This window comes from Schistocerca americana, chromosome 4 (genome assembly GCF_021461395.2).
Source record: "Schistocerca americana isolate TAMUIC-IGC-003095 chromosome 4, iqSchAmer2.1, whole genome shotgun sequence".
Lineage (NCBI taxonomy): Eukaryota > Metazoa > Arthropoda > Insecta > Orthoptera > Acrididae > Schistocerca > Schistocerca americana.
This window is the reverse complement of record NC_060122.1, coordinates 584,921,713-584,949,033: the sequence shown is the minus strand read 5'-3', so window position 1 is coordinate 584,949,033 and position 27,321 is coordinate 584,921,713. Positions and strand designations below refer to the sequence as shown.

The 27,321-nt window shown below is 40.0% G+C and overlaps 1 protein-coding gene across 2 annotated transcripts in view; it reads left to right on the top strand.

Annotated features, from left to right (window-relative positions):
- The first annotated feature begins 12,612 nt into the window (after positions 1-12,612).
- LOC124613003 (trans-Golgi network integral membrane protein TGN38-like) overlaps positions 12,613-27,321 on the top strand; it is a 78,271-nt gene continuing 63,562 nt past the window's right edge. For both annotated transcript variants that reach the window (XM_047141556.1, XM_047141555.1), the window contains exon 1: positions 12,613-13,196. In XM_047141556.1, coding sequence (XP_046997512.1) covers positions 12,752-13,196 — 445 coding nt within the window. In that variant the 5' untranslated portion in view covers positions 12,613-12,751. The remainder of the gene's footprint in view (positions 13,197-27,321) is intronic.

Here is a 27,321-nt window from a genome sequence, read left to right as displayed (position 1 = left end):
ATGTGCGTGAAGAAAACTACAGACAGTACCTGGACAAACTGGACAAAGCTGCACACTATACAGCTATACACGTATCAAAGTGAGAGCAGGTAAAATCGCTAAAAGTACACAATGTGAGAAAAATACATTTATTTTTTGTCCAAGTTAAAAGTAATTTTGCATTTCAGGAAGCAGACACACCACTATTTTGTTTATATCCGTATGTCTTCTTGAGCTGATGGAGTGCAGGGCACCCACAGAATTCCAGGTTTTGAATAGCTGCATACGTGTAGATTCCATGCATCCATGAGATCTTCTCCTTGCCTTTGACACAGAAGATAGTATCCAGATGGTCAAATAATTGAGGCAATGCCACCGTATCTTCTAGGGTATACCAGGATTTTCCCATCGAATTTCATGGAAGAAACGTGTTAAACACATTGTACTCCTCCATGTTTTAGCACACATCACATCCTGAGAGCCTTCCTCTATAAAATAGTTGCTGAGATTGTCTCTATTACACTGGCATCTTTTGCGAACGCTATGAATGCAGTATCTTTAAATATGAACTGTCTGCACTCATCATCATAGATGCATTGAATGTCTGCAATGATGTTCACACTTTGAGATGTCATTGTGAAATGCTCTGGATATGACACAACACCTGTTCTTTTATACAGCTAGCTGCAAAAACACTGGTCATGTAGAACTAGAGCATATGCTGCAGTGCATTTTGGGAAATATGCTGAAGATTCAAATTAAGTTCATACATCTACTGGTCGTGATTTAATTATGTCGTTCTGTTTTGAGCAGTCTTATGATGACTGGTGCCATCTTCTTGAATTTCCATAGTCTGAGTAGATATCCTTTGTCTTCAGCACCTTCAAAGTAAGAAGTGCGAAATCTTGAATACATGTCAAATGCTAGACTGTACACATTTTCATCCCACTGTACCAATAAATTGTCATATAGATAGAATTCAGAATTCTAATAGATTCTGGCTTTAGTTACCTTGTATATGTCAAATGCTGTGGGATCATTTGCTGTATTCCCACTTCTGTCAGTGTGAAATGCAAATATGATGAATCTAGGTTACTTCAGTCGAACAGAGGTTATCTCTCACATGCCGTACCAGAATAAGTTCATGTTTAGCATTCATAATAATTCGCTGCATATCCTCAAAATACCCCACAAACAGTTTTAGAGGTACACATGCAGTAAATCGTTTGTACTCTTCCACTGTTCTACCCACTGGCTCGTCTACGAACCATCCTGCAATTTCTGAACCTTTCAAATCCGAGGCTGAAGCATAGACATATGTTTTAAGAGTTGATCTTATGCCTACACTACAGGAACAGACAGTCTCAATGCTGTTAAGTTCATACAGCGCCTCCTGAAACAGGAGTGTTAAAGCATTACATGTAAGCTTCGATTTCACTGTGGGAGCACCATCCTTTCTTTTAAATATTCCATTCAGATATATGAATCTCTTGTGTGTGGTGCGGGGGAGGGCGGGGGGTTTAAGTGTCTTCATACTGGAAAACAATCCTAATTTCATTGAGCTTGTTAAATATGGCTGAAACATAAGGCTTCTGTGAGAAGTATTCCTAGCATATACGAGGTGTGGCTAGAAAAAAAACGGACTAGTACTGGTGAAACAATAAAACGAATGCAATAAGGCTGAAAGTCGCGTGGCCTGTCACGTGACTCTCGCTCCGCCTACTGCTCGAGTTTCATATACCTCCTGCACTCAGTCTGCCCGTGGCGTCTGTTCTAAGTAGTTGACGTTTTGTCTGTGCGTCGGAAAATGTTGAGTGTACAGAAAGAACAGCGTGTTAACATCAAATTTTGTTTCAAACTAGGAAAATCTGCAAGTGAAACGTTTGTAATGTTACAACAAGTGTACGACGATGATTGTTTATCGCGAACACAAGTGTTTGAGTGGTTTAAACGATTTAAAGATGGCCGCGAAGACACCAGTGATGACACTCGCACTGGCAGACCATTGTCAGCAAAAACTGATGCAAACATTGAAAAAATCGGTAAACTTGTTCGACAAGATCGCCGTTTAACAATCAGAGCAGTGTCTGAGTTAACAGGAGTTGACAAGGAAAGTGTTAGGCAGATTCTTCATGAAAGTTTCAACATGAACAAAGTGTGTTCAAAAATGGTTCCAAAGTGTCTCACAATTGAACAGAAGGAACGCCGAAGAATGATTTGTTCTGGCATCCTGGAAAACATTGAAAGTGATCCCACCTTCTTACAAAATGTTATTACTTGCGATGAATCGTGGTTTTTTACTTACGATCCCGAAACTAAACGCCAATCGATGCATTGGAAAACTCCTGGCTCTCCACGATAAAAAAAAGCACGAATGTCAAAATCGAAATTCAAGGCAATGATGATTTTTTTTTTTTTGACATCAAAGGGATTGTGCACATTGATTGGGTACCAGAGGGACAAACAGTGAATCAGCATTACTACATTAGCGTCCTGGCTACCCTACGTGAGCGAGTACGGAGAAAATGGAACGATTTGTGGAGAAAAAAGTCATGGATCCTTCACCAACACAATGCCTCAGCTCACAGTGCGTTGTCAGTGAAGACGTTTTTGGCAAAACACAACATTCCCATCTTAGATCATCCACCCTACTCACCTGATTTGGCCCCCTGTGACTTTTTTCTTTTCCCTAAAGTCAAGTCAGCTTTGAAAGGAACTAGATTTGAGACTGTTGAAGCAGTAAAAGAAAGAGCGACGGAAGTAATGTATGGACTTACCGAAAATGATCTGCAGCATTGCTATGAACAGTGGAAAATTCGTATGGAGCGGTGTAGAGACCGAGGAGGAGAGTACATTGAAGGAGATAACATGAAATTGTAAATAATTGTAAATAAATGTTTTTTCCAGCATCAGTCCGGTCTTTTTCTAGCCGCACCTCATAATTCATTCATCAAATTCTACTGAGACAGTTATATTGAGTGATGCCATTGCAGGGTTTCATATCTACTGATTTAAGAAATTTGAAGTTTACATGTGTTATCACATTGGGGTTCTGCTGTGAATTGCTGTAAGTTTTGTGCACTGGTTTTATGCCTTACGCCCACCCTGACTTAGATGTAGTGGTACAACGATTTCCTTACCATGAAACTCAACAAGTTTATTATTCTGGTCCACCATACGTTGCTCCAGATAGTCCAGTGTCTGAATTGTCACTGGAAGGTATACAACATTGGTGGGAGTCTCTACAGTCTTATATCCTGATCCAACTGAGGGGAAGAATCTGGAAATTGTGTGACTCAGTCTATCTTTGAGATAGAAGTTTCTTACAAAGTTGCAATGAACACAGATTTTACCAATGGGGAATATATACACAGTCTGATCATACACATAAAATTTAGTAGAATCATTCTTCACAACCTGTCCCATTATGAAACCCAGTAGTCGTCCTAAAGAACCTTTGTGGTTAAAGTCAGTCGTTGCATTTGTCTTTCTTATTTCCGATTTAAGTGAATTGATGTTTGCTTATAGCTCAATCACTTTTACTGACTGTTTCAGATGGTCAGTATTGTATACGCTGGGTTCTGTTTTTAGAATTTCTTTTTTACCATTCATTTCCAGATGCAGTTTATTGGTAGCCTTTGTGATATTTGGGATTCTGTTGTATGTCTTCAGCCCAATCAGCACGACACTCTAGTCCCCAGTGTACAAAACAATTGGTGCAAAGTAACTTGCATGTAGTACTGATGATCATTCTTTTAAAATAAGAGTGTATATGACGTTGCGTCTGAACCTCAACTGGTAAATGGATGCTTAATGCACCTCCTTATATACCATTCTTCATTAACGTCAGGGGGAACATGATGCACAGATGACCACACAGGTATGTGTCAAAGTCGTGATAGTGTTGAAAATTGTAGAACACATCTCTTATGCAAATGAAGTATTGTAATTCTTCTGGAAGCTGTAGGTCACCAAATGAGTCGAAATAATAGATTTTATTTGTATTTTTTAACATACGGCACCCAGCAACATCTAAATTCACAAGTCTGTTTTCTTGGGACTTCCAAAGTCTTCAGTAATGTATCCCACATAAACACAATGCAGAACCTTGAAATGTTGAATTCTTTTTGAAGAAATAGAGTACGATTAGGCACGACATCCCACATCAGCAATAAGACCAAGTGCATAACTACAAATAAGCAAGTAACAAAAGCAATTAACCAACTAATAGATACAAAAAGATCTATAGGAAGGTGCTGATTGCTGCAAAATTGTCATTTAATGACAAAATAATATACAACACAGAAAATAAAAGCAAAGTAGCCTGGGACATTATAAGAAGGAAAGGGGGAGAGACAAACAAACACAGAATAATATACTGCTAAGGGAGGGGAATAAAGTAATAAATGATCCACAGGACTTTTGCAAACTATATAAACGAGCATTTTTCAAGTATTACAGAGAAGTTAAAGCAAAAATTTCCCGAAACAAATATAACACCTGTAAATAATGTTGCACTAAATACAATAATGTTACTTCCAACCACTGAGAATGAAGTCAATAAAACTGTTCGAAAACTAAGAAATAAAATGTCAGTAGGCTTAGATGAAATACCAATGTGTGTACTGAACCAACGCATTGAGATTATATAAGGCCCCTTAACAAATATAGTAAATGAATCCTTCACATCAGGGACCTTTCCAGAGCAGCTAAAACAGGTAAGAGTTGTACCTTTGCTTAAGAAAGGTAATGCAAAAGACATAGAAAATTACAAGCCCATTTCCCTGCTGTCACCATTCTCAAAATTAATTGAAGCAGTTATGAAAGATTAATGAAATACCTGAATAAATACAATCTTTTAAGCGAATCACAGATTGGTTTCCGAAGTGGCAAAAATACGGAGTCAGCTGCAGTAGAATTTACAAAAGTTGTATTTGATGTTCTTGACAAATATGAGTGTGTCACAGGCATATTTTTGGATCACAAGATTCTATTAAATATGTTAGAAGCACCAGGAATAAGAGGGGTAGCTAATGACTGGTTTCGATCATACCTAGCAGATAGGGTACAAAGAGTAGAGATAACACATACTTCAAATAGATCTAAACATTTATTAAAACACTTATCAGAACCAAAATACATTAACATAGGCGTTCCACAAGGTAGCATATTAGGACCAATAGTACATGTATTTTATAGTCACTGAGAAAACAAGAGAACTCCTTGCAGAGAAAGCAAATGAAGGAAGTTTAGAATTGGTCAATAAGCAATAAAGTGACAATGATCATAAATAAAACTAATGCCATGAATTTCAGTTTGAAGAGTGAAAATGACAATGTCAAATTAAATGTAGGTGGTACCTCTACAGACTGTGTACCAATGCAAAATTTCTAGGAATAAATATTGATTCCCAGTTTAAGTGGTGTGAACACACAAAGGTACTTACAAACAGAATGTCGTCAGCATTTTATGCGCTTAAGAGTCCTATCATCAGTGTGTAACATGCAATGCCTTTTAGTAGCATACTATTCATAAGTACACTCAGTTCTTAGCTATGGCATTCTTTTTTGGGGAACAAATGCACAAAATATGAACACAATTTCCAAACTCCATAAAAGAGCCATAAGAACAATAACCAAATATAGTAGTCAAGCTTATTGTAAAGATCTGTTCAAAACACTGGGGATTTTAACTGCTCTGTATGAATACATTTACCAGTCAGTTGTACACATCAAAAATAACATTGGTAAATACTACACAAACAGCTCTGTCCATGACCATGGAACAAGAGCTAGACTCAACTTACATTTACCAAGAAAAAACAAACATAAAACTCAAAACAGAATTTTCTACCAAGGAATAAAACTGTACAATATATTACCAAAATAGATTAAAGAATTTGCAAAAATACATTTATTTAAAAAGACAGCTAAAAGGTACCTGTTATGCAATACGTTTTATACATTGAAGAATTACTTAGACAAAACAGAGTAGGGGTTTGATTCAAAAGGTTACACAAATAAATAATAATAATGATTATAAAACATCCAACATTCCGCATAACATCTTCACACCATGTTTCTTTCGTTCTTTTTTCCTTTTCTAGAAAAACTTACCCCCAAGCTATGCATAGCACAGTACTAACACCTCTTCCTCTTTCTGAGCTCAACAACTCACTCATAACAGAGAGATGCTGATTCAGTTTTTCAGGATAGCAAATTGGTACAGAAAATGGCCCAGAGATCATTAGTGTGTGTGTGTGTGTGTGTGTGTGTGTGTGTGTGTGTGTGTGTGTGTGTGTGTCTGCACAGTGAGTGAAGTGTTACAAAACAATGTGTGTATAGTGTGTGCAGTGACTGGCAGTGAGATATCAGTGAACAGTGTGGCATTACATTATGTAATAAGTTATTTGTAAAATTAGTATTGTATACCAGGTGTATGTCTAATGATTGTCCCTAACTAGAAGTCTGTAAGTGTATTTGTATACAAATTAGTTTATTTTAAATGGTCCTAAACTTGTAAATAATTTTGACATGTCCTATATCCTTGTAAAAAGACATCTATGGATGAATAAAACTACTACTACAACTAATACTATTACTATTACTACATGGTGTCAGACACCAAAATAGGTTTGGAACTAGATTTAGGCATATTACTGGTAAACAGTCTATTTTCTAAGTTTGTGTCAACAGAATAGTCAATAGCCTTAACGTCACTTTCATTATTTGATAGCATTTCAGAGTCTGATTGCATCTGTGTTTGCAATCTCTGGTTCTCCATCTTTGCTAATTATTTTCTTGTCAATACCATGCCACACGTAATGTATGACACAAGAAAAATGTTGACTCGTGTACATAGTCAGAATAAATGTAAAAAATTAACCTCGCTGTGCTATAATGTCTGAACAAGAAAATAATTGTCATAAGTAATGATGGAATTTTGAACACTAATGGCTGCAAGCCATATTACGTCGCACAGAACTAACGTCGACCATATTGTGAACTGATAAAACTGTATTGTTGCATTGTATGAATAATGAAAATAATTTTGGATACCGTGATGTAGTTTAAAAATCACTGCTATGGAGACAGAAAACTGTGATAAATCTACCAAGCAAGCTACAATAATACAAACCACTTGGACAAGATTGCTGATGCCTTACCTTGTATCCACAATTGCAGCATAATTTCAGGTGTCGACATACAATTGGTCTTACTTCAATGTACTCCAATAATAGGGTCACGTATCCAGTTTGTAGTACCAATAAACATGTAACAAAAGGAAGACAGAATAGTATATATAACAATGTGTCCAGACACGAAATCGTCAGTTTAATTTTAGTTCGTTTGTTCCTGTGTCGAGACAATTCGGTGAAGTATAGTAATGAATATTAAATATCATACAAACTCTCGGCGCTTGAGCATGGCTTTTTTTTGGTTAAAGGTCCGTTCATGTATTTTAACTGTGTTTCTTCTCTCTGTGTTTTCACTAAAATGGGACTTCATAACAAGACAGCACCCGAAGACGACGGTGGATTGAGCTGGACGACTTTTTGCTTAGAAGTATGGAAGCTTTTGCCGTTCCAAGTTACCCAACAATCTTAGAATAATTAAAGATACAAAATAAAACATACATAAGTTAGTAATAACAGTATATTCTGAAATGAAGCACAATTAATTTACGACACTTACATAGAGACTTGCATTATGCAATTAGGAGTACCATTTTGTTGCAACTCGTGAATGTATTAATAAAATAATGTAGTGTCAATGGCGGTGTGCCAAAATACGTCCGATCTGGACAAGACCTAGAAAACAAAAGGTGCCTCTTATTCTGCCAATAATCTGATTATAAAAAATCTTAAAATGTTTCCAGCGCCTGCATACAATATTTATACAGCCTTGGTCTATCTCTATGGCTCAAATTATTTATTTATTTAATTACTTGTAATTACGCTTTCCGCTAATAAAAGCTCAGCATGCAAATGTGGCTTTAAAAATCTTCCATTATCATTTCTTTCCAATCCTCATGTAGGAAGCTATGGACACAGACCTCAGCTGCATGCTCACAGGTAATGTTGTTATTAAAGTCCTCTTTGTCTGGCACCAACATCATGTCAATTGAACACATCGTGCACACCAATGAGGCTGATGAGTGACTGAGTTTTGCCCGCTAATTTCGTGTGGCATTGCAAAATTCTTCCAATGGGGTAACAACTGCACATTCCTCCCCCCCCCCCCCCCCAAAGAAAAAAATTGATGAAATAAAGAGATCCCATCACACCAATAGCTCAGCACAGACAACTTTTCCTACCAATTCCCAGACTGATGGAGGGGAGGGAAGTGGAAAGGGAAGGGGTGTGAGAGGTCAGAGGGGAGAAGCAGGGGACGGGTGAAAACCCATGATGTTATCCGGTGACATCATCAGTGTATGTTGCCACATGTGCTGATGCCTAGTTGTTGACACACTTTTTTTCATAGGATGGCAGGAAATTTTCAGATGCAAAGTTTTTTATCTATCAGGGTCTGATTTCAGCATGGTGCAGACTGATATGTGTACCTCGCTCAGCTGTTTCATTTGAGATGAGACTGAGTAAGATGTAAATATCAGGCCTCATATAATCTCTAGGAATGTCATGGTAATGTTTGATTTTTCATAATATTTTATTAATAAATTTCATTTTACTTATTTCAATTATTTCGTATTTTCTGAGTGGATTCTTATTATAGTAAATCCTGGACTTCAATAATTGCTCAGTAATGTGCCAAGTGCGTTTATCAATTCCTTTTCGAGTCTAAATAGCACCCTACCTCATAGGTCATGGGTAATGCAATTATTTCTGCCATAAAGTTGAAGCTGATGTAGTCACAATCCCCAGAGGTAACACCTCCTTAATGTACCTTGAGGGCCCATAATGTGTGTGTAAATTGTAACTCAGATAGTTTAATGCTTCATGTGCACTTCCTCAGGTTTGATTATGGTTGTCTGTGGTGTATAGTTTTTCCATAGGCTGTTCAAGTCATGCAAAGAGGGACACCCCATTATCTGTATAGAGAGAAACTATAATAGGATTCCCACAGGATTCGAACACTGGTACACTACTACTCTTGTGTTATGTTAATGATGTGTCATTTTAAGTTAATCTTGTTTGCAGGAGATAAAAGCAACGTTGTGAACATGAGTTAAGAACCATCAACAGAAAAAAAATGTTTTGAGAAAGTCATTATTCGTTTTTCACGATTGGGTTATCTTTAAATATTTAAGAATCACAGTTTACGAACGTTCCACGACTTTTTAACCTAGTATAACAACAAGGAACAATAAACAGAACACGAATTTATTAGGTGTGGTTATTGATGAAAGCTTAAACAGGAGAAACATATAATACACTGGTGTCCAAAACTTAAGCAACAAACGGAAATTTTACAAGGTTGCTTTTATTTTGCCACAGAACTGTAGAAACAGGTGATATTAAAGTAGGAACATTGCAAAGAATTCAGAACATAAACAACTGCAACATGCATAATAGCAGACAAAAAAACTTTCTTCGTTGTTTCCAACTGAACAGATTTGTGCATACATTCTGACAGCTGGTTAAGGTGCTCTATATGGGGTGTGACCCCCTCTAGCAGCAACACAGGCCTGACAACGATGGTGCATCCGGTGAATGATGTCATCAGTCTCACATTGAGGCAATAACGCCCATTCTTTCTGTGGAGCTGCCTGCACTCTTGAAAAGTGACTGGTGGATGCTGATACACATCTCCCATGTGTATCCCAGACATGCTCTATGGAACTGAAACAGGAGAGTGAGCAGGACATGCCATGAATGCAATATCTTCTGTTTTCAAGAAAATACCAACCACCCATGCTCTATAAGGCCGAGCGTTACATCCATGTATAGGAAGTTTGGCCCACAGCACATCGAAACAGCCGCAAATGAGGTCCCAAAATCTCGTCATGATACCTGATAGCAGGTAAACATTGCCGATTCACCCATACAATTTCATGAAGAAGGGTTCAAGTGATAAACATAATCCCTGCCCACACCATTAAGGATCCTCTCTTTCCACAATGTTTGGGTCTCCAAATCATGTTAGACGTTTCCTTCAGATGCAAATCCCTCGAGAATCAGTCTCCAGACTAAATCGGGGCTCATCTCTGAAAACAACATTGACCCACTGTTTGACCACTCAGGTGGCATGCTCAGAACTCCACTCTAGACGTTCCCTTCTGTGAAGATGCGTCAGAGGTAGACATGTAGTGGGTCTCCGACAATAAAGGCCACTCTGCCGAAGCCTTTTGCACACTGTTTGCCTCGATGCAACACGCCCAGCGGATGCTGCGAGCCCACATGTCAGTTGCCGTGCAGTACTGAGGTGGTACAGTTGTGCCCTTACGGCCAAATGAGGAGCCTCTCATCTGAAGTAACACATTGTCGACCCTGCCCTGGTCTTCAGAATACAGTTTTGGTCTCTATAAATTGTCGCCGCATCCGAGAAACAACATAACTATTCACACTAAGCCATCAGGCCACATAATTTGCAACTGTCCTGCTTCCGTTCTTTCTATGGCCCTCCACTGCAGAGAGTCTGGTAGACATCTTCTTTGTGCCATCCTGCACAGTCTGCGACCGTGTACGCTGAGATTGTGGATGTGGGACTTACCAGCAAACACTACCTCGTTTCATAGGTACCATGACGTCATGATTGGCGTGGTTCTCCGTTGACCGGAATACCATCTTCCATTCAGGACAAGATCGTACTGACATGTGGTTGACAATTTGTATGATTATATAGTGAATTAGGCACAGGACAGAGAAATAACGGTTTGTTGCTTTAATTTTGGACACCAGTGTAGATCTGCTAAAGGATTTGGGTTTTCTATTTTTACCATAAGAGTAATAGCTAACTTCCTGAATATGGAAGTCTGTAAGTTATTTTGCATATTTTCATTCACTGATGTCTTACGTGATAATTTTCAGGATTAACACCTCACATAGGTAAAAATTATTCATCGAAAAAAAGCAAATAATTAGAAGTATGTGAGAGTTTTACAAATGTACATTAAACCAGTTTCTCTTTAAGCAGCTTGGAATATTAACCATAGCCTCACAGTACATTTATTCACTTACGTATTCCGTTTTCAAAAGTTCACTTCAGTTAGAGAGTAACAGTGGTACTCATAAGTACAATAAAGAAGAATGATCTGCATTATTGACATCCTTTAATAAATATTTAACTTAGGTACGGAAAGTGGTAAAACATACAGCTGTAAGGCTTTGACAGTCTACCCACTGAAATAAAATTTCTGACGGTATCAATGGAATTTCCTGCTGTCACCCTCAGAGAACATTTACATAAAAGATATACTTTTCATAAACGTATTTCATTTCAGAGCATTTATGTAGTGTTTCAATGGTAATACAGTGTTGTGATCTGCTATAAAGTTCAGCCTTTTCTCATGTTGCGAACCACATAAAAATGACTTAAATTTGTTTGTACTCCCTAAACCCAGCTCGTTAGATTAACTGAAGCTGTAGTCGAAAGCCAGTGGCTAGACAAAAGTGTGTAAATGTATGTCATGCATTGACAAAAGGCTCGATGGATTACACAACAAAAGGGCAGATGAGGAAGGGTTGGAGGATAACCGTCATCCAAACTGACTTGGCTTGTGACTTAATTCCATACTGTTTGTTGCTGTTTTGTTCCAAAAAGCAAGGTCACTATTGCGAGGAACGGAACACTGTGTTTTAGGAAATGGTTTTCTGTTTTTCTGCATCGAAATATTCATTATATTTCAACAATAGTAAAAGTAAATGAGAATATTTTTCTGACTTTCTGCTTCATAATATTGCTTAGAATCCGACAGTAGCAAGGAGCAATGGACAAGTTGCCATACCTCAGCATAAAACTCCAACAATGCAGAGAAAACTGATTTTTTTTTCATAGAGAGAAATGTTCCTTCAGCGAAATTCGAACATAGCATGAATGAAGTGGTGTTAATAGAACATGTAGAAAAAAAGACACTCGCTAGCAGATCCGCGAACTGCCTATGGTGTAAGGGCATATCATAATCAAGACACTTCCATATCACGCTCATTCCTGTTTGACTGAAAGTATATGAAAAGTAGCGTGGAAACCACAAAAAGATTTCTCTTGCTAAGGTTGAAATGTTGACAAAAGTAGCTACGGCAAATGTTATCATCCATTGCTGGTTTCAAGTTGTGAATCATACTAAGATTTTACAGTTCTGGGTCCTAGGAAGAGTGCAGCAACCTTTTAACGTTTTCCCCATTGATTTGCTTACTACATAATTACACATAAAATGTTTATTAACGTAAGGACCCTATTTGGTATTGTTGTTTCTTTGTTAGTAAACAATGATTCCCTGATGACTAGTTACCGACCATGTGCAGAAAGCAGGTGTGGCACCATCGACCAGACTGGACTTCATTCACGTTCTTGAAAATTTCAGGAGTAGCGTTTTAAAAGCACTAGAGATAAAATTACATGTTGTTCTGCGATTAACTGTACGGTAATAAATTTACTAAATAAATTTCCGTTGTTCACAATCTCTGTCGAGGTCATTGCTGCTGGGTAATTTCAAGAAAGTAATGTCTACTTGTTTTCAAATGTTGGCGTACTGAAGAACAGTTGTATTTGTTATTGGCGTGATAAGTGGTGTTCTGTACTGTCTGCAGTGTTTAGCTAAGTGAGGGTAGAGTGGGAAGTTTGTATTGGTATCTCGTTTGAAGTTAGTATCAGCAATGAAGACTTTGTTTTTGTATTCCGTACACCTTTTAATGTTTTGTGCGTGTACTTGTATTTTTGGTATACCCCAACCCCGTCAGCGTCCTGATGGTTTAAATAATGTTGAGAACATATTTAAAAAATGCCAGGAAGTGTGTGCTGACATAACAAAAAACAGTTTTTTGGAGCAAGACACCCTATTATGTTTCGGTCTGAAAGTGTTTTCTCAGCAGTTTCCTGGCGGGGTAACGGAAAGTGAAGTCTTTGAAGAAGTCCAAAAGCAATCCGATACAGATGTTTGTGAACATTTTCAAGAAATGATGTTGAATTCCCCGCTGGGAAATATGAATAATAGTGTAGTAATATACAATCAGCAATTTCGCGATAAGAACACATGTGAACGAGCTTGTCTGGATATTATGGAGCATGTTAATCCTATCTGCAGAATTTTATTAGCGTTAGGTAAGTACAATACATACAGAATTGATAGTATCTGGATGATCCTACAGACCACCACAATCTTATGTTGTTTTCGTTCTCGTAATTCAGAGAAAATATATATGTTGACGTAAGGACCCAATTTGGTATTGTTGTTTCTTTGTTAGTTAACAATAATTCCCGGATGACAAGTTACCGACCATATGGGGGACCAGAAGGGAGGGAACCTGTGATAATTAGTACGTTCCTATGGGTGGAATGATTCGAACTACTTTCGTTACATGTTATTTTATTATGGGCACTGGTTGAAGGAACTAAATGTAACTAGAGCCTCATAGTACACAAATGCTGACGATTACAACCAGAAGTTCCAAGAAATTACTAAAATTAATAAGTAGGATACAGAATTAGGAAGCTGCAGTCGTGCAGCCAACAGTGCAAAAAAATTCTCTCATTCTTAAAAGAGAACCAAAGAATCAGCCATAGCAGAGTGTAAATCAACAAAACTAATCAATCGGATAAATGCATAAAAATGTTCCTACATGTTTCAAGACAGGTGTGTGAAATTCTAGTGAAATAATAGCATAAGAATGCATAATTTGCATCTTCAGTTGCCCAGGCAACTTACTTGTTCAGACATGTTTAAAGTAGATCTCTTAATAAAAATAAAATTTGACATTTCAGATCATTGATGCGCCCATACACCAATTGCATTAAAGTACTGGTATCTTTAACATGTCAATACTGCTGTTATTAATAGATATGTGGGCAATATTCTAATGCATGGAGGAGTAGCAGAAAATTTCAGTCATTAATTATAAAACAGAGACAGTGGTTTTCACAGATATAACCGAAAAGACTCGACTGTCCTGTGAATTATTTGGTTGAATTTTACGGAAGGATTGGAAAGCATCATTATAGATTTACATTTGTACTTCAGAAGCCTTCTTATGGTGTGATGGCATGGGGAACGGCATGTACCACTATCATTTCTGTGTGCCTGCCCCCCCCCCCCCCCCCCCGCATACTAATATTTTGTTTTTAAATAGTGTCAATGAGGAAATTGTTGATGACCATAGATTTAGGCCAGAATTCGCTTATTTGAGTCATGATCATTTTGTGATATTATAAGAAGTGGTGCCTTGCTTGACATTTTGTGGAATCTTATTTTTACATAATTTTAACCAGAAGCATCTTGGGGATGCAAAAATAACAGTGGATTTGGATGGGAATCTCAATGAAAGTGTTGCACCGGCTAAACACACATGACATAGTGCACAGGTCTTCCTTGAATCTTGACTATATTCAGTATTAATCATACTTGGGAATGCATCCTTCCAGATAAGCCTTACTAAAAAATTTAAGTGGGGCTTTGTGTACCTTACATTTCCTGAAGAGTTCTTTAACCACTGTGCCTGCCCTCTACTTTTTTTACAACTAATTTTGCTAGAGTTCCCCCTAATATCACTCCGGATGTGTAACTGGATATATTTTACTGTTTTCTCTATATTAAAGACAGTTAAACATTGAGTTTTCACAATTTGTGTAGCCAACATGATGGGTGTCAAAATACTCATCAGTGACTTGTCCATTATCAGATGTGGGTTTTCTGAGTTTCCTTGCAGTTTTACTTTTCTATAGCGAAAAGTGTTGAATAGGTTATTTTTTAACCATATGTGGTTAACATTAGGCTACAGTTATTGTAACACTTCCTTCGGGTGGTTCTATGGATGAAGACGATTTCATATCTCAATGCTTATTTCTTTGAGTTTGTTAAAAATAACCTAGAAAATCATAAATGTAATCACAAAACTTGTCTTACATTACATTAAATTTTACTTTATTGTCTAGTAAATAATGTGGATTTGTATTAAATTAAACATATTCTAAAAAATATAGAACACAGCATCAATATGGGTGCTACTACCGCCTTCCGACTCTCCTTGAACAAACGGAGAGAGAGCTGAGTTTCACATTACTGCTGTTTTCTCATCAATCACTTGAAACTTCAGATCAGCGTGTAATACGTAGTGTCAGTGTTCCATCTTCATTTTACCAAATCCAACAGCTGAAGATGGTTGTTGATACATCAGTCAGCTCATCAGTTTGTTCAAATACCACAGGGTTCTATGCCTATTAGTGCATGGAATATCTTTGCTATTCTCAGAATTGGAAGCCGACAGCCATTCAGTTTTGGGGAGACTTAAAATTCAACTTATGAAACAAACCACACTGTCACTTTGTTTTTTAGTCTTCACAAAACATTACCATCAGTGAAAGCCAAATTAACTATAAGGTGTAAACTTTGGATCAGTCAGACATCACCCCCCCTCCCCCTTCTTTTTTTTTTTAAAAAGAAGCCTATACCACTTCTTTCTCAGTTACCAAAACCACAGTGGTCTCCACAACTGATAGCAGGACCAGCTAGTTCATACCCACGGGTCAGTTACCTTTTAAGTCTTACTCAAAATGTTGTTACAAATCCTGCTGGCCCAGTACACAAAGAGTGAAACAAAACTCATATGATTTCTAATCTGTTTACTAGTAAATTTTTTGCTGTAGAGTCCAAAATTACGTACATTATATAATATTCACGCAAGAATACTGCAATTCCTTTGTAACCGTGAATTTTACCCTTGGTATCTGCTAATAAATAAAACATGCTCTTGAACAACCATTTCAGAGGACAAGTTTTCTACGATAGGCCTGTGTTACAATAAATTCTCTGTTCCGTAGAAGATAAGTTAAGGAAAGGCAAATCTACTTTTATAGCATTTGTAGATTTAGGGAAATACGGAAGTTTCCGATCGTGCCCGTCTGCTTTAACCCATGATGTCACAAATACACTATGACGGAAACAACCATAAACCACGATTCCAATATGGCACATATAAAGTCGTTACGTACACATTATGAGGACGAAAATACATCGAAAAACAAACACACACACTTTCCACAAATAGCCTAATGACACTAACAGGACAAGTGCGGAAAATGGGGTGTGTTGGGTGGGTGCAAACTACATATAAATAAATTTAGACACCCACCCCCATACAAAACCACACAAAATGACGAAAAAAACCAACATCACAAAACTCCCCATATACCACTAAACACAATATCATATGGAATCGGACACTTCCTTTGACCTGCGCAGTGTTAATTTTATCTGTCATGTCCATTCCTGAACAAAAACAACCGATTAATTTTACAAAAATTACCACACAACGTACAGCGAACAACACCAAATTAACCTTCACACAAAATCGATAACTCACTGAAATGAATTCCACTACAAACACAGCTGACACTCGAGCAATTCTTGATAATGAGCAAAAGCAAACTGAGCCCACTACACCACACAAACGAAAACCCTGAACATACCACCAGAGAGCACAACATGACGACATCTACAAACACGCCACCGAACTCCGCGCCACCATGATGTCACACACGACAACACCCTTACGTCACGGGTCAAAGCAAATGCATGGGATCGGATGCTTCTGTTGACCACTCTCTTAGAGATTCTGAAGGTAGCAGGAGTAAAATTTAGGGACAGGAAAGCTGTCTACAGCTTCTACAGAAGCCAGATGGCAGTTCTGAAATTCGAGAGGCGTGCAAGGGAACTATTGGTTGAGAAGGGACTGAGACAGGGCTGTAGCCTATTCCTGTTGTTATACAATCTATACATTGAGCAAGCAGTAAAGGAGGGGAAAAAATAATAATTTGGAGTAGGGAGGAGGGGGAAAATAAAAACATTGAGATTTGCTGATGAAATTGTAATTCTGTCAGACAACAAAGGACATTACCGAAGTAGAGAGGATATAAAACATGACTAGCAGTGACAGGAACAGAGTTTCGGAAGAAAGGAAATTTGCCATCAAATATAGATTTAAGTGTAGGAAGTTCTTTTTGAAAGTATTGGTAAGGACTGTAACCATACATGGAGTGAAACATGAACTATAAACAGTTTAGACAAAAAGAGAAGAGAGACCTTTTAAATATGGTGCTACAGAAGAATGATGAAGATTAGATGGGTATGTTATGTAACTAATGAGGAGGTACTGAATAGAATTGTGGAGAGAAGAAATTTGTGGTACAACTGGACTAGAAGAAGAGGTCGTTGATAAGACACATTCTGAGGTGATTACTGTGTTTGTATTTGAGGGAAGTGGGGTTAAAAATTGTGGATGGAGACAAAGAGATGAATACAGTGAGCAGTTCAGAAGGATATATATATTGCAATAATTATTTGAAGATACAGAGGCTTGTATGGGGTAGAGAACCAGTCTTTGGGTCAGATGGGATCATATTCTGGGGCAACTCATCAAACCGTGCAAAAGTTTTGGGTGCGAAAGTGTGTGATAAGAACCATTTGTGGTTTAAATTCAAGAACATAATGTAGAAACATGTTCGAGGAACTTTGTATTCTAACCACTGCTTCTCAGTATATTTACTCCTTAATGAAATTTGCTGCAAGTAATAAGTCTCTATTTCCAACCAATAGCTCAATACAGATTATCAATACTAGGAATAAGAACAATCTACAGGGTGTCCCAGACAAACCTTCCTGATTTCAAAGACCCAGGGGGAAAAAAACCCACAGTAGAAACAACAATGAAAAATGCACCACATTGTAGAGCACCGTAAAGAATTTATTTATTTATCTTCACTACACCTCTACCTGTGGACCATTTGTAGCTTGAAGAACATCTAGTCTATATTCAGTTTCTTGCCAAGTTCTTTGTAACATTTCCTTTGTTATTATTGCAATCTCATCAGTGATACGATGTCGCAGCGTAGGAATATTGTCCACTTTGGTCGCATACATGCGGTCCTTCATGTATCCCCACATGAAGAAATCAAGCGGCGTAATGTTGGATGAACGTGGTGGCCAGACAATAGGTCCTCCATGTCCGATCCAATGATTGGGAAATTTCCTATCCAGGAACTTGCGAATAGCCGTTGACCAATGCGGTGGAGCTCCATCTTGTTGAAAAATGATGTTGGGTTGCAAGTCTTGTATCTGAGGGTACACAAACTGCTCCGACATGTCCAGATACACTGACCCATTCACTGTTTGTTCCGCAAAGAAGAACGGTCCAACAATCCTGCAGTGCATTAACCCGCACCAGATGTTTAGTTTAGGGCTATCACGAATATGTTCAATGACAACATGCGGATTTTGTGAACCCCAAATCCGAACATTAGGCTATGCCTATTAACCCATCCTGATAGGTGAAAGGTTGCCTCATCTGAAAATAAACCTCTTTTAAGGAAGCTGGCATCCATATCAATATGCTGCAGCATATCCGCAGCAAATTGTTGTCGACGTGGTTTGTCGTACAGCATCAGATGTTGCAGAATTTGCACATATGAAGACGCTGGTGAACTACACGATGCAATGTTGAGTGAGGTACATCAATTTGCCTAGATGGCTGATGAATTGACTTATGTGGACTTCTGATAAATGTTTGTCTGATGTCCTCCACTGTCTGTTCTGAAACTCCGTAACGTGCACCGCCAGAATGTTTCAGAACACTTCTTGTTGCCAGAAACTTCGTATACCATTCCTTAATTGTTTTCACATCTGATGGATCACATTCATACACACAGCGATAATTTCTTTGCACAGTAATCAGTGATTTTGTGTCTGCGAACCACACTACTGCTTGTGCGCGCTGCTGTGGAGTCGCCATTTTCACTTCATGCAACCATACTGCACTGTGGCGACGATACTTGGCACTTCTCGTGCGAGAATATAAATTCTTTGAGATGTTCTACAATGTGGTGCATTTTTCAGTGTTGTATCTACTATGGTTTTATTCTCCTGGGTCCTTGAAATCAGGGAGGTTTGAGTGGGAGACCCTGTTCATAAAGACCTAAAATCACTTACCTTGGCAAAAAAGGGGTCCAATATTCAGGAACACACATTTTCAGTAAATTGCCAGCAATCATTAGAACCTGGTTTCAGATAAAGCATGGTTTGAACAAAGTCTGAAAGATTTTTTTATAGGCAACTTGTACTCCACAGATGAATATCTTAACAGAGATTGTTAAGCCAGCTTAAGCAAAAATATCTGTTAGATTTCAGTTTTTACAGCACTTGGTTACAACAGTCAAGATTAGGTATTTGTGTATGATAAATTTATTAATAGTGCATAACAGTGTTTCATTCTGACAGTGTGTTAATTCTGTAAATATTAGCTGTTACAGTTAACCACATTGTATTCACCTGTTTTGACAATATCATGACAAATGATCAGGGCAGTAAGTATTATATTCAATTGTTTTATATTGTCTGACCTGTTCCACACCCACAAGAATCATCTCATTTTTTGGATCTATGGAACAGAAACTGAATCTAATATAATCGTATTGAAGACAACAACAACACATATTCTTTAGTAACTCTATTACAAATGTGAAATTTAATTGTTCTGCTCTAATACAAACATACTTCTTAAAGGAATCAAAAAATGGAGGTTTTACTGTCCCATTTCATCACAGTAAAACATATGTTAGTTTCCATTACTAAAAATTGTACAAATGATGTTTTTAATGCAAATAGGAGATCTGTTCAAAAAATTCCGGAACATTATCCACAAAATTTTTCACTTACCTTTTATTTACAGTACATGGTGTCCTTTGAAATATTCTCTTCCACAATTTATACATCACTACCAGTGCTGTTTCCACTTCAGGAAGCGGTCTTGGTATGCCTCTTGCTGGATTATGGGTAGTGCTGTCTTAGATTTTTCTTTTATCTTGTCCATCTCTTGAGCGAGGACATCTTCCTGGGTGGGTTTTCCACCACAAACAATGCACTGTCGTTTTCTGCGCCGATTATGACCATGAAATTCTTTGCACCTCATATCCATCAAGGTAGCCAGTCCGTTGTAGTGGGACCACCATGTACCCTGTTGGTTGTAGCCCCCTGACTACACAGGGATCGCTTTGCTGATGCCTGTGCCATTAACTCTCCACGTATGCCAAGGAGTAGATGCCTGTCGCCCCGGGGGCAATGGGACTCCTGGCAATGGCGATCCTGCCAGGTGGCCTTTGCTGCGGCTGGTTGACGCCTGTCGGGAGGGCCCTGGTTGGAGTGGGTGGCATCAAGGTGGGTGGCGCAATGAAGCGTACCATGCAATCACTTGCTGGTGATCAAATGCCAGCAGTCCTAAGCATTCCAAGTCTCAGTATAATGCAAGGAAGTATGATCCTGAATCGTTCCCCTCCCTGGCCACACCTTGGGTGGAACGCCAGGTTAAGGATGGCAGCGAACCTTATTTGCCCTGGTACCTCATATGTATGAGAGCTGATGGAGACTTCTTTGTCTTAATGAAGCCTCATTTTTTTGTAGGTTATTTAGAGGACAAGTTTGGGGGGATGGAAGGCTTGTCCAAAATGCGGTCAGGGTCAGTCTTGATAAAAACGGCATCCTCTGCCCAGTCGTGGGCATTACTCGCTTGTGACAAGCTCAGGAATGTTACCGTTACTATCACGCCTCATAAGAGCCTAAATATGGTCCAGGGTATTATATTCCACAGGTACCTTCTTTTGCCGTCTGAGGATGAGCTGCACACCAACTTAGAACGATGAGGAGTTCATTTCGTCCAGCGTGTCCATCGGGGTCCAGGGGATAATCAGGTTGCCACCGGCGCCTTCATCTTGGCCTTCGAGGGTGCCCAAATGCAGCTGGTTGTAGGACTTCACAATCATCCTGTCCCAGAGACTGAATCAGTGAAGCCCTCCCAGCCAGAAGAACCCAAGGATCAGCGAGAGAAATCCAGAAAGAAGACCCCCAAGACCCAAGGAATTGCGCTGGCACCCACACCACTGCTGTTTACAAGCTCTGCACCTGAGTAGGTGAAGATTCTGCTATCTTCTGAGGACCTAGATCTTGCCAGACCCTCAGACACTATGGATATGGTCTGTTCAGGAAATAAGTCAGTGGCAGCAGGTGACCCTGAGGCGTAGACTGCCTCATTGAGTGTTTCATGCTTTCCCAGTCTCACAGTCGCACCATCGTCCTGAGGAATTGCGGTGGTTTTTTCCACCACCTGGCTGAGCTACGGCAGCTGTTAAGCTTTACACCTGCTTTCTGCACTGCCCTCCAGGAAACCTGGTTCCTGGCAATGCGGACCCCTGCCCTTCGAGGCTACAGGGGATATTACAAGAACCATAGCAAATGTAATAGTGTGTCTGGTGGAGTTTGCGTTTATGTCCTGAACTCGCTATGTAGTGAACCTGTGGCCCTTCAAACTCTTGAAGCTGTGGCTGTCAGGATACGGACGACACAGGAAGCAACTGCCTGCAACATATATCACCCTCAAGATGGTACAGTTCCCCGGAATGTATTGGCTGTACTGACTGATGAACTCCCTAAACTTTTCCCACTTTTGGGAGATTTTAATGCCCATAAGCCCTTGTGGGGTAGCACCATGCTTACTGGCCGTGGCAGAGATGTCGAAAATTTACTGTCCCTACTTGACCTCTGCTTCTTAAATACTGGGGCCAGCACACATTTCAGTGTAGCTGATGGTAGTTATTCAGCCATTGATTTATCAATTTGAAGCCCAGGACTTCTCCCATCCATCCACTGGAGAGCACATGACGACCTGTGACCGTTTCCCCATCTTCCTGTCACTGCCCTGGCGTCATGCCCATGATGCCTACCGAGACGGGCTTTAAACAAGGCAGACTGGGTGGCCTTCAACTCTGCTGTCACCGCTGAATCTCCCCCAAGTGGTACCATTGATGTTGTGATTGAACAGGTCACTAAAACAGTAATTTCTGCGGCAGAAAACGTGATCCCTCATTCTCTAGGGTGCCCCCGGCATAAGACAGTCCCTTGGTGGTCGCCATAAGTCGCTGAGGCAATTACAGAGCATCAGTGAGCTATACAGCAAAATAAGCAGCACCCATCCTTAGAGCACCTAATAGCCTTTAAGTGACTCTGTGACCACATTTGCCTGCTTATAAAGCGACAGGAGCACGAGTGTTGGGAGAAGTACGTGTCGACCCTTGGGTGCCCTACGTCACCTTCCCAAGTCTGGACGAAGCTTAGACGTCTTTCTGGGTACCAGACCCCAATAGGTGGCCCTGGTGTTAACATCGATTGTGTGCTCTCTACCAATGCAAATGCGATTGCCGAGCACTTCACTGAGCACCATGCTCGAGCCTCTGTGTCAGAGAACTACCCCCCAGCTTTTCACACCCTCAAACAGTGGATGGAAAGGAAAGTCCTCTCATTCACTACACGCCACAGTAAGCCCAATAACGCCCCATTTACAGAGTGGGAGCTCCTCAGTACGCTTGCACATTGCCCCGATATAGCTCCTGGGCCAGATCGGATCCACAGTCAGATGATTAAACACCTCTCATCTGACTACAAGTGATATCTCCTCGTCATGTTCAACTGGATCTGGTGCAATGGCGTCTTTCTATCGCAGTGGCGGGAGAGCACCATTCCGTTCATCCAGAACCTGAACTTTATCTTAATGACGATTCACTCACTGTAGTGGAGACATGTCGATTCTTAGGACTGGTTTTCGATGCCTGATTGACTTGGATACCTCATATTTGTCAGCCTAAGTGTTAGTGCTGGCAGCACCTCAATGCTCACCACTGACTGAGCAACACCAACTGTGGCGCAGATCACTATATGCTGCTGCAGCTCTACAGAGCCCTTGTTCAATCCCGCCTTGACTATGGGAGTCTGGTTTACAGTTCGGCAGTGCCCTCAGCATTGTGTTTACTAGACCCAGTGCACCAGTGTGGCATTTGACTAGTGACGGGAGCTTTTAGAATGAGTCTGGTGACCAGTGTCCTGGTAGAGGCCAGAGTCCCTCCATTGCAGATCTGATGTGCACAGCTGCTCGCCAGTTATGTTGCACACATTTGTAGTTCTCCTGAGCATCCGAATTACCTTCCCCTTTTCCCACTTGCAGCAGTTCTTGGCTCACGATTGTGGTTCGCTTTCAATCTCTTCTCTCTGAACTGGAGTCCTTCCCTTTACCACGTCTACTTGGTTTCCATTCATGGACACCTCCATGCTGTACACCTTGGCCGAACCTTCATCTGGACCTTTTGCATGGCCCTAAGGACTCCGTTAGCCCCGCTGCTCTCCACTGTCACTTCCTCTCAATTCTTGACATGTTGCGGGGCTCTGATGTTGTTTACACTGCCGGCTCAGTGGCTGATAGTAATGTTGCCTTTGCCTATGTCCACAGAGGCCATATTGAACAGGATTCCTTGCCTGCTGGCTGCAGTGTATTCACTGCAGAGCTTGTAGTCATATCTCGTGCACTTCAGTACATCCGTTCCTATTCTGGGTAGTCATTTCTTCTGTGACTCCCTGAGCAGCTTAGAAGCTTTCGACCAGTGCTACCCTCGCCACCCTTTGGTAGTGAACATCCAGTAGTCCATCTCTGCCCCGGAACAGTCCAGTCGTTCAGTGGTGTTTCTGTGGACCCCAGAACACGCCGGAATCCCAGGCAACGAACTTTCTGACAGCCTGGCCAAACAGGCTGCATGGAAACCTCTCTTGGAGATGGGCATTGCTGAAACTGACCAGCGTTCTGTCTTTCGCCACAAGGTTTTTTGGCTTTGGGAGACAGAGTGGCATAACAGTATGCACAACAAACTGCATGTCATTAAGGAGACAGTGAATGTGAGGAAGTTTTCCCTGCAGGCTTTTCGCAGGGAATCAGTTGTCCTTTGTCAGCTCTGCATTGGCCATATGTGGCTCACACATGGTTACCTCCTCCATCGTGAGGACCCATCTCAGTGTCGCTGTGGCTCCCAGAAGACGGTCGTTCACCTCTTGCTGGATTGCTCTCTTTTAGCCGCTCTGCGGTGGACTTTTTTAACTTTCCCAGCACCCTACCTTTGGTGTTGGCGACAGTGCCTCAACAGCAACTTTAGATTTACGTTTTATTAGTGAGGGTGGGTTTTATCATTTGATCTGAGTTTTAGCGCATGTCCTTTGTCCCTCTGTGTCTTCCACCCTAGGGCTTTTAGGGTGGAGGTTTTAATGTGTTGCAGAGTGGCTGGCTTCTCCATTTTTATTCTCATGGTCAGCCAGCCATTAATCTGCTTTCTTGTTTTTAGTCCCTTCTCCCTGTTTCTTGTGTCTCTCTGTGGTTTTCTTGTCCTGTTTTGCCCATTGTTGTCCTTCTGTTGTTCTTCTGGTTCTTCCTTTCTCCTGTTATTGTGCCGTAAGTCTTCTGTGTTTTCTTCTTTCCCTTGGGTAATTGTTCTACTGGGAACAAGGGACCAATGACCTCGCAGTTTCGTCCCTTTCTCCCCCCCTTTGAAACCAACCAACCTACCTATGGTGAAGATTGAACCTTGGTCTCAATGTTATAACTGTAGAGCCATGTCTCATCTCCAGTTATGATTCTCTTAAGGAACATCTCATTCTCATTTGGGTGATTCGTAAGCGCTTCACAGATTGTGAGTTGAAGATCTGCCTCCGCTTGACTCATGAGCTGCGGGGCGAACTTCCCAGCTTTATGGTGCATTCCAAGGTGTTGTATCCAGATTTCGCGATCATGATCCAACTGAAATGTTACATTCTTCTGTACTCTCTCGAACAGCTAGTCTTCGATTGGCACGCATAATTTCGTTGACGTTCCTGATATGAGCATTGTTGGCAGATGTCGAAGGCCACCCTGAACGATGGTCATCTTTAATTTCCATCCAGCCATTTTTAAACCATGTGAACCATTCGTAATACCAAGTGTAATTTAAGCACCCATCACTTTGTTGTGTCTCTGTAAAGATTTTCTTCAGTTGCACGCAAAATTTAATGCAGACTCGTTGCTCCTCTAACTGCCAACTTGAAATTCGCAAACCGTGTGACTCAACATTCTACTTACAGAGCACTGCACAATAACTAATGGACATGCAACAATGAAACTTCTGGCAGTTACACATTAAACACAGGTGTGTGCAAGGAGGCCAACTGCATTTTGCTCCAACACACCATTGGCGTGAAATTACGAGTGTTCTGGAATTTTTTTAACAGACCTTGTATGTTTTACAAGAAATAAATACTAGGTAAAATTGTATCATATGCAAATAATCAACAATTTGGAACGTTAACCTTCCAATTCTTTTTATAAATTGTTGGAGCTTTAAAGACTAGTTTGAAGACACTTTTAACTGATTAATATTCCTGAGTTTTGATCAACTTAAAGCAGTTATTTTAATAAATGTAAATAAAATTTTATTAGAGAGAGAAAATCAAAGTATTAAACTATGTCCAAGCAATGCGAGATATTTATTGGTTGTGGAAGGTTTCAGGTTGATTACATAATGGTGAGATGGAGATTTTGAATCGAGATTTTAAACTGTATGACATTCCCATCTGAGCAGATGTGGACTCTGACCAGAATTTATTGGTTATGAACTGCATATTGAAACTGAAGAAAATGCAAAAATATAGGAAATGGAGGAGATGGGACCTGGATAAATTGAAAGAGCCAAGCTTGTTGAGTTTCAGAATGGGCAACAGGCTACATTGGACTGGACCAGGGAAAAGAAATAGAATAGAAGGTGAAGGGGTAGTTCTGAGAGATGAAATATGCTGAGGAGACAGAAGACATGGGATACATCCTAATATCCTGTTAGTCCTCCTTTTTCCCTGCACAGTGCAGCAACTTGGCATTGCTTGGACACCCAACAAGTCATTGGGAGCCCACTGCAGGATTTTGAGCATGAACTGACGTATAGATTACATATCACAAATGTGCGATCTGGGAGGCCAACTCATTTGCTCAAATTGTTCTGAATGTTCTTCAAACCAGTCGCAAACGATTGTGGCCTGGTGACATGGAGCATCAACATCCATAAAAATTCCGTCGTTGTTTGAGAACATAAAGTATGTGAATGGCTGCAAATGGTCTCCAAATAGCTGAACATAACCATTTCCAGTCAGTGATAGGTTCAGTTGCACCAGAGGACCCAGTCCATTCCATGTAACCTTAACCCACACTATTATGGAGTCATCACCATCTTGCACTGTACCTTGTGGATAACATGGATCTATGGCTTTGTGGGTCTGTACCACACTCGAACCATACCATCAGCTCTTACCAACTGAAATAGGGATTAATCTGACCAGGAAAATTTTTTGCAGTCGTCAGTGTCCAACCAATATTGTCACGAGTCCAGAAGAGGTGCTGTAGGCAATGTCGTACTGTTAGCAAAGGCACTTGCTTGGGTCGTCGGCTGCCAGAATCGTTAACACTCACTTTCACGCCACTGTCCTAGCAAATACTTCCTTTGTACATCATATATTGACTTCTGTGGTTATTTCACACAATGTTGCATGTCTGTTAGCACTGAAAAATCTAAGCAAACTGTGCTGCTCTCAGTTGTTAAGTGAAGTCAGTTGGCCACTACATTGTCTTTAGTGAGAGGCAATTTGGTGTTCTTGGCACACTCTTGACAATTTGTATCTCTGAGTGTTGAACTCTCTGAAATTGAATGCTCCAGCTACCATGCTGCATTCAGTGTCAGTTAATTCCCATTGTGCTCCTACAATCATGTTGGAAACCTTTTCACCTGAGTACAAATGTCAGCCCACTAATGTACGAACCTTTTATATCATTGTACGCAACACTGCTGCCATCCATATATGTGCATATTGCTGTCCCATGACTTTCGTCAACTTAATACATGTAAGGCAGCAGATTGCATAGGTAAAAAAGGCAAGGTCTAGCAATATTCCCTGTATAACACAAGAGGTGCTGAATTTAACTGATGAAAGTAGGAAATATAAAAATACAGCAAATGAAGTAGGCGAAAGGGAATACAGAAGTCTAAAAAATGAGATTAGAGAAAGTGTAAAATAGTGAAGGAAGAAAAATTAGAGCACAGATGTAAGGCTGTACAGTATGTATAACTAAGGGAAAGATAGATACTGCCTGTAGGAAGATTAAAGAGATCCAGAAGAAAAGAGAAGTAACTGTTTGAATATGAAGAGCTCAAATGGCAGGCCAGTACTAAGGAAAGAAGGAAAAGCTGAAACAAGGAGGGAATAGACTCTACAAGAGAGAATCTACAGGAAAAATAAACTTACCGGAAGTAAATAAAGGTGAGATGGGAATTAAATTATCTAAGTCGATAAAGGCTC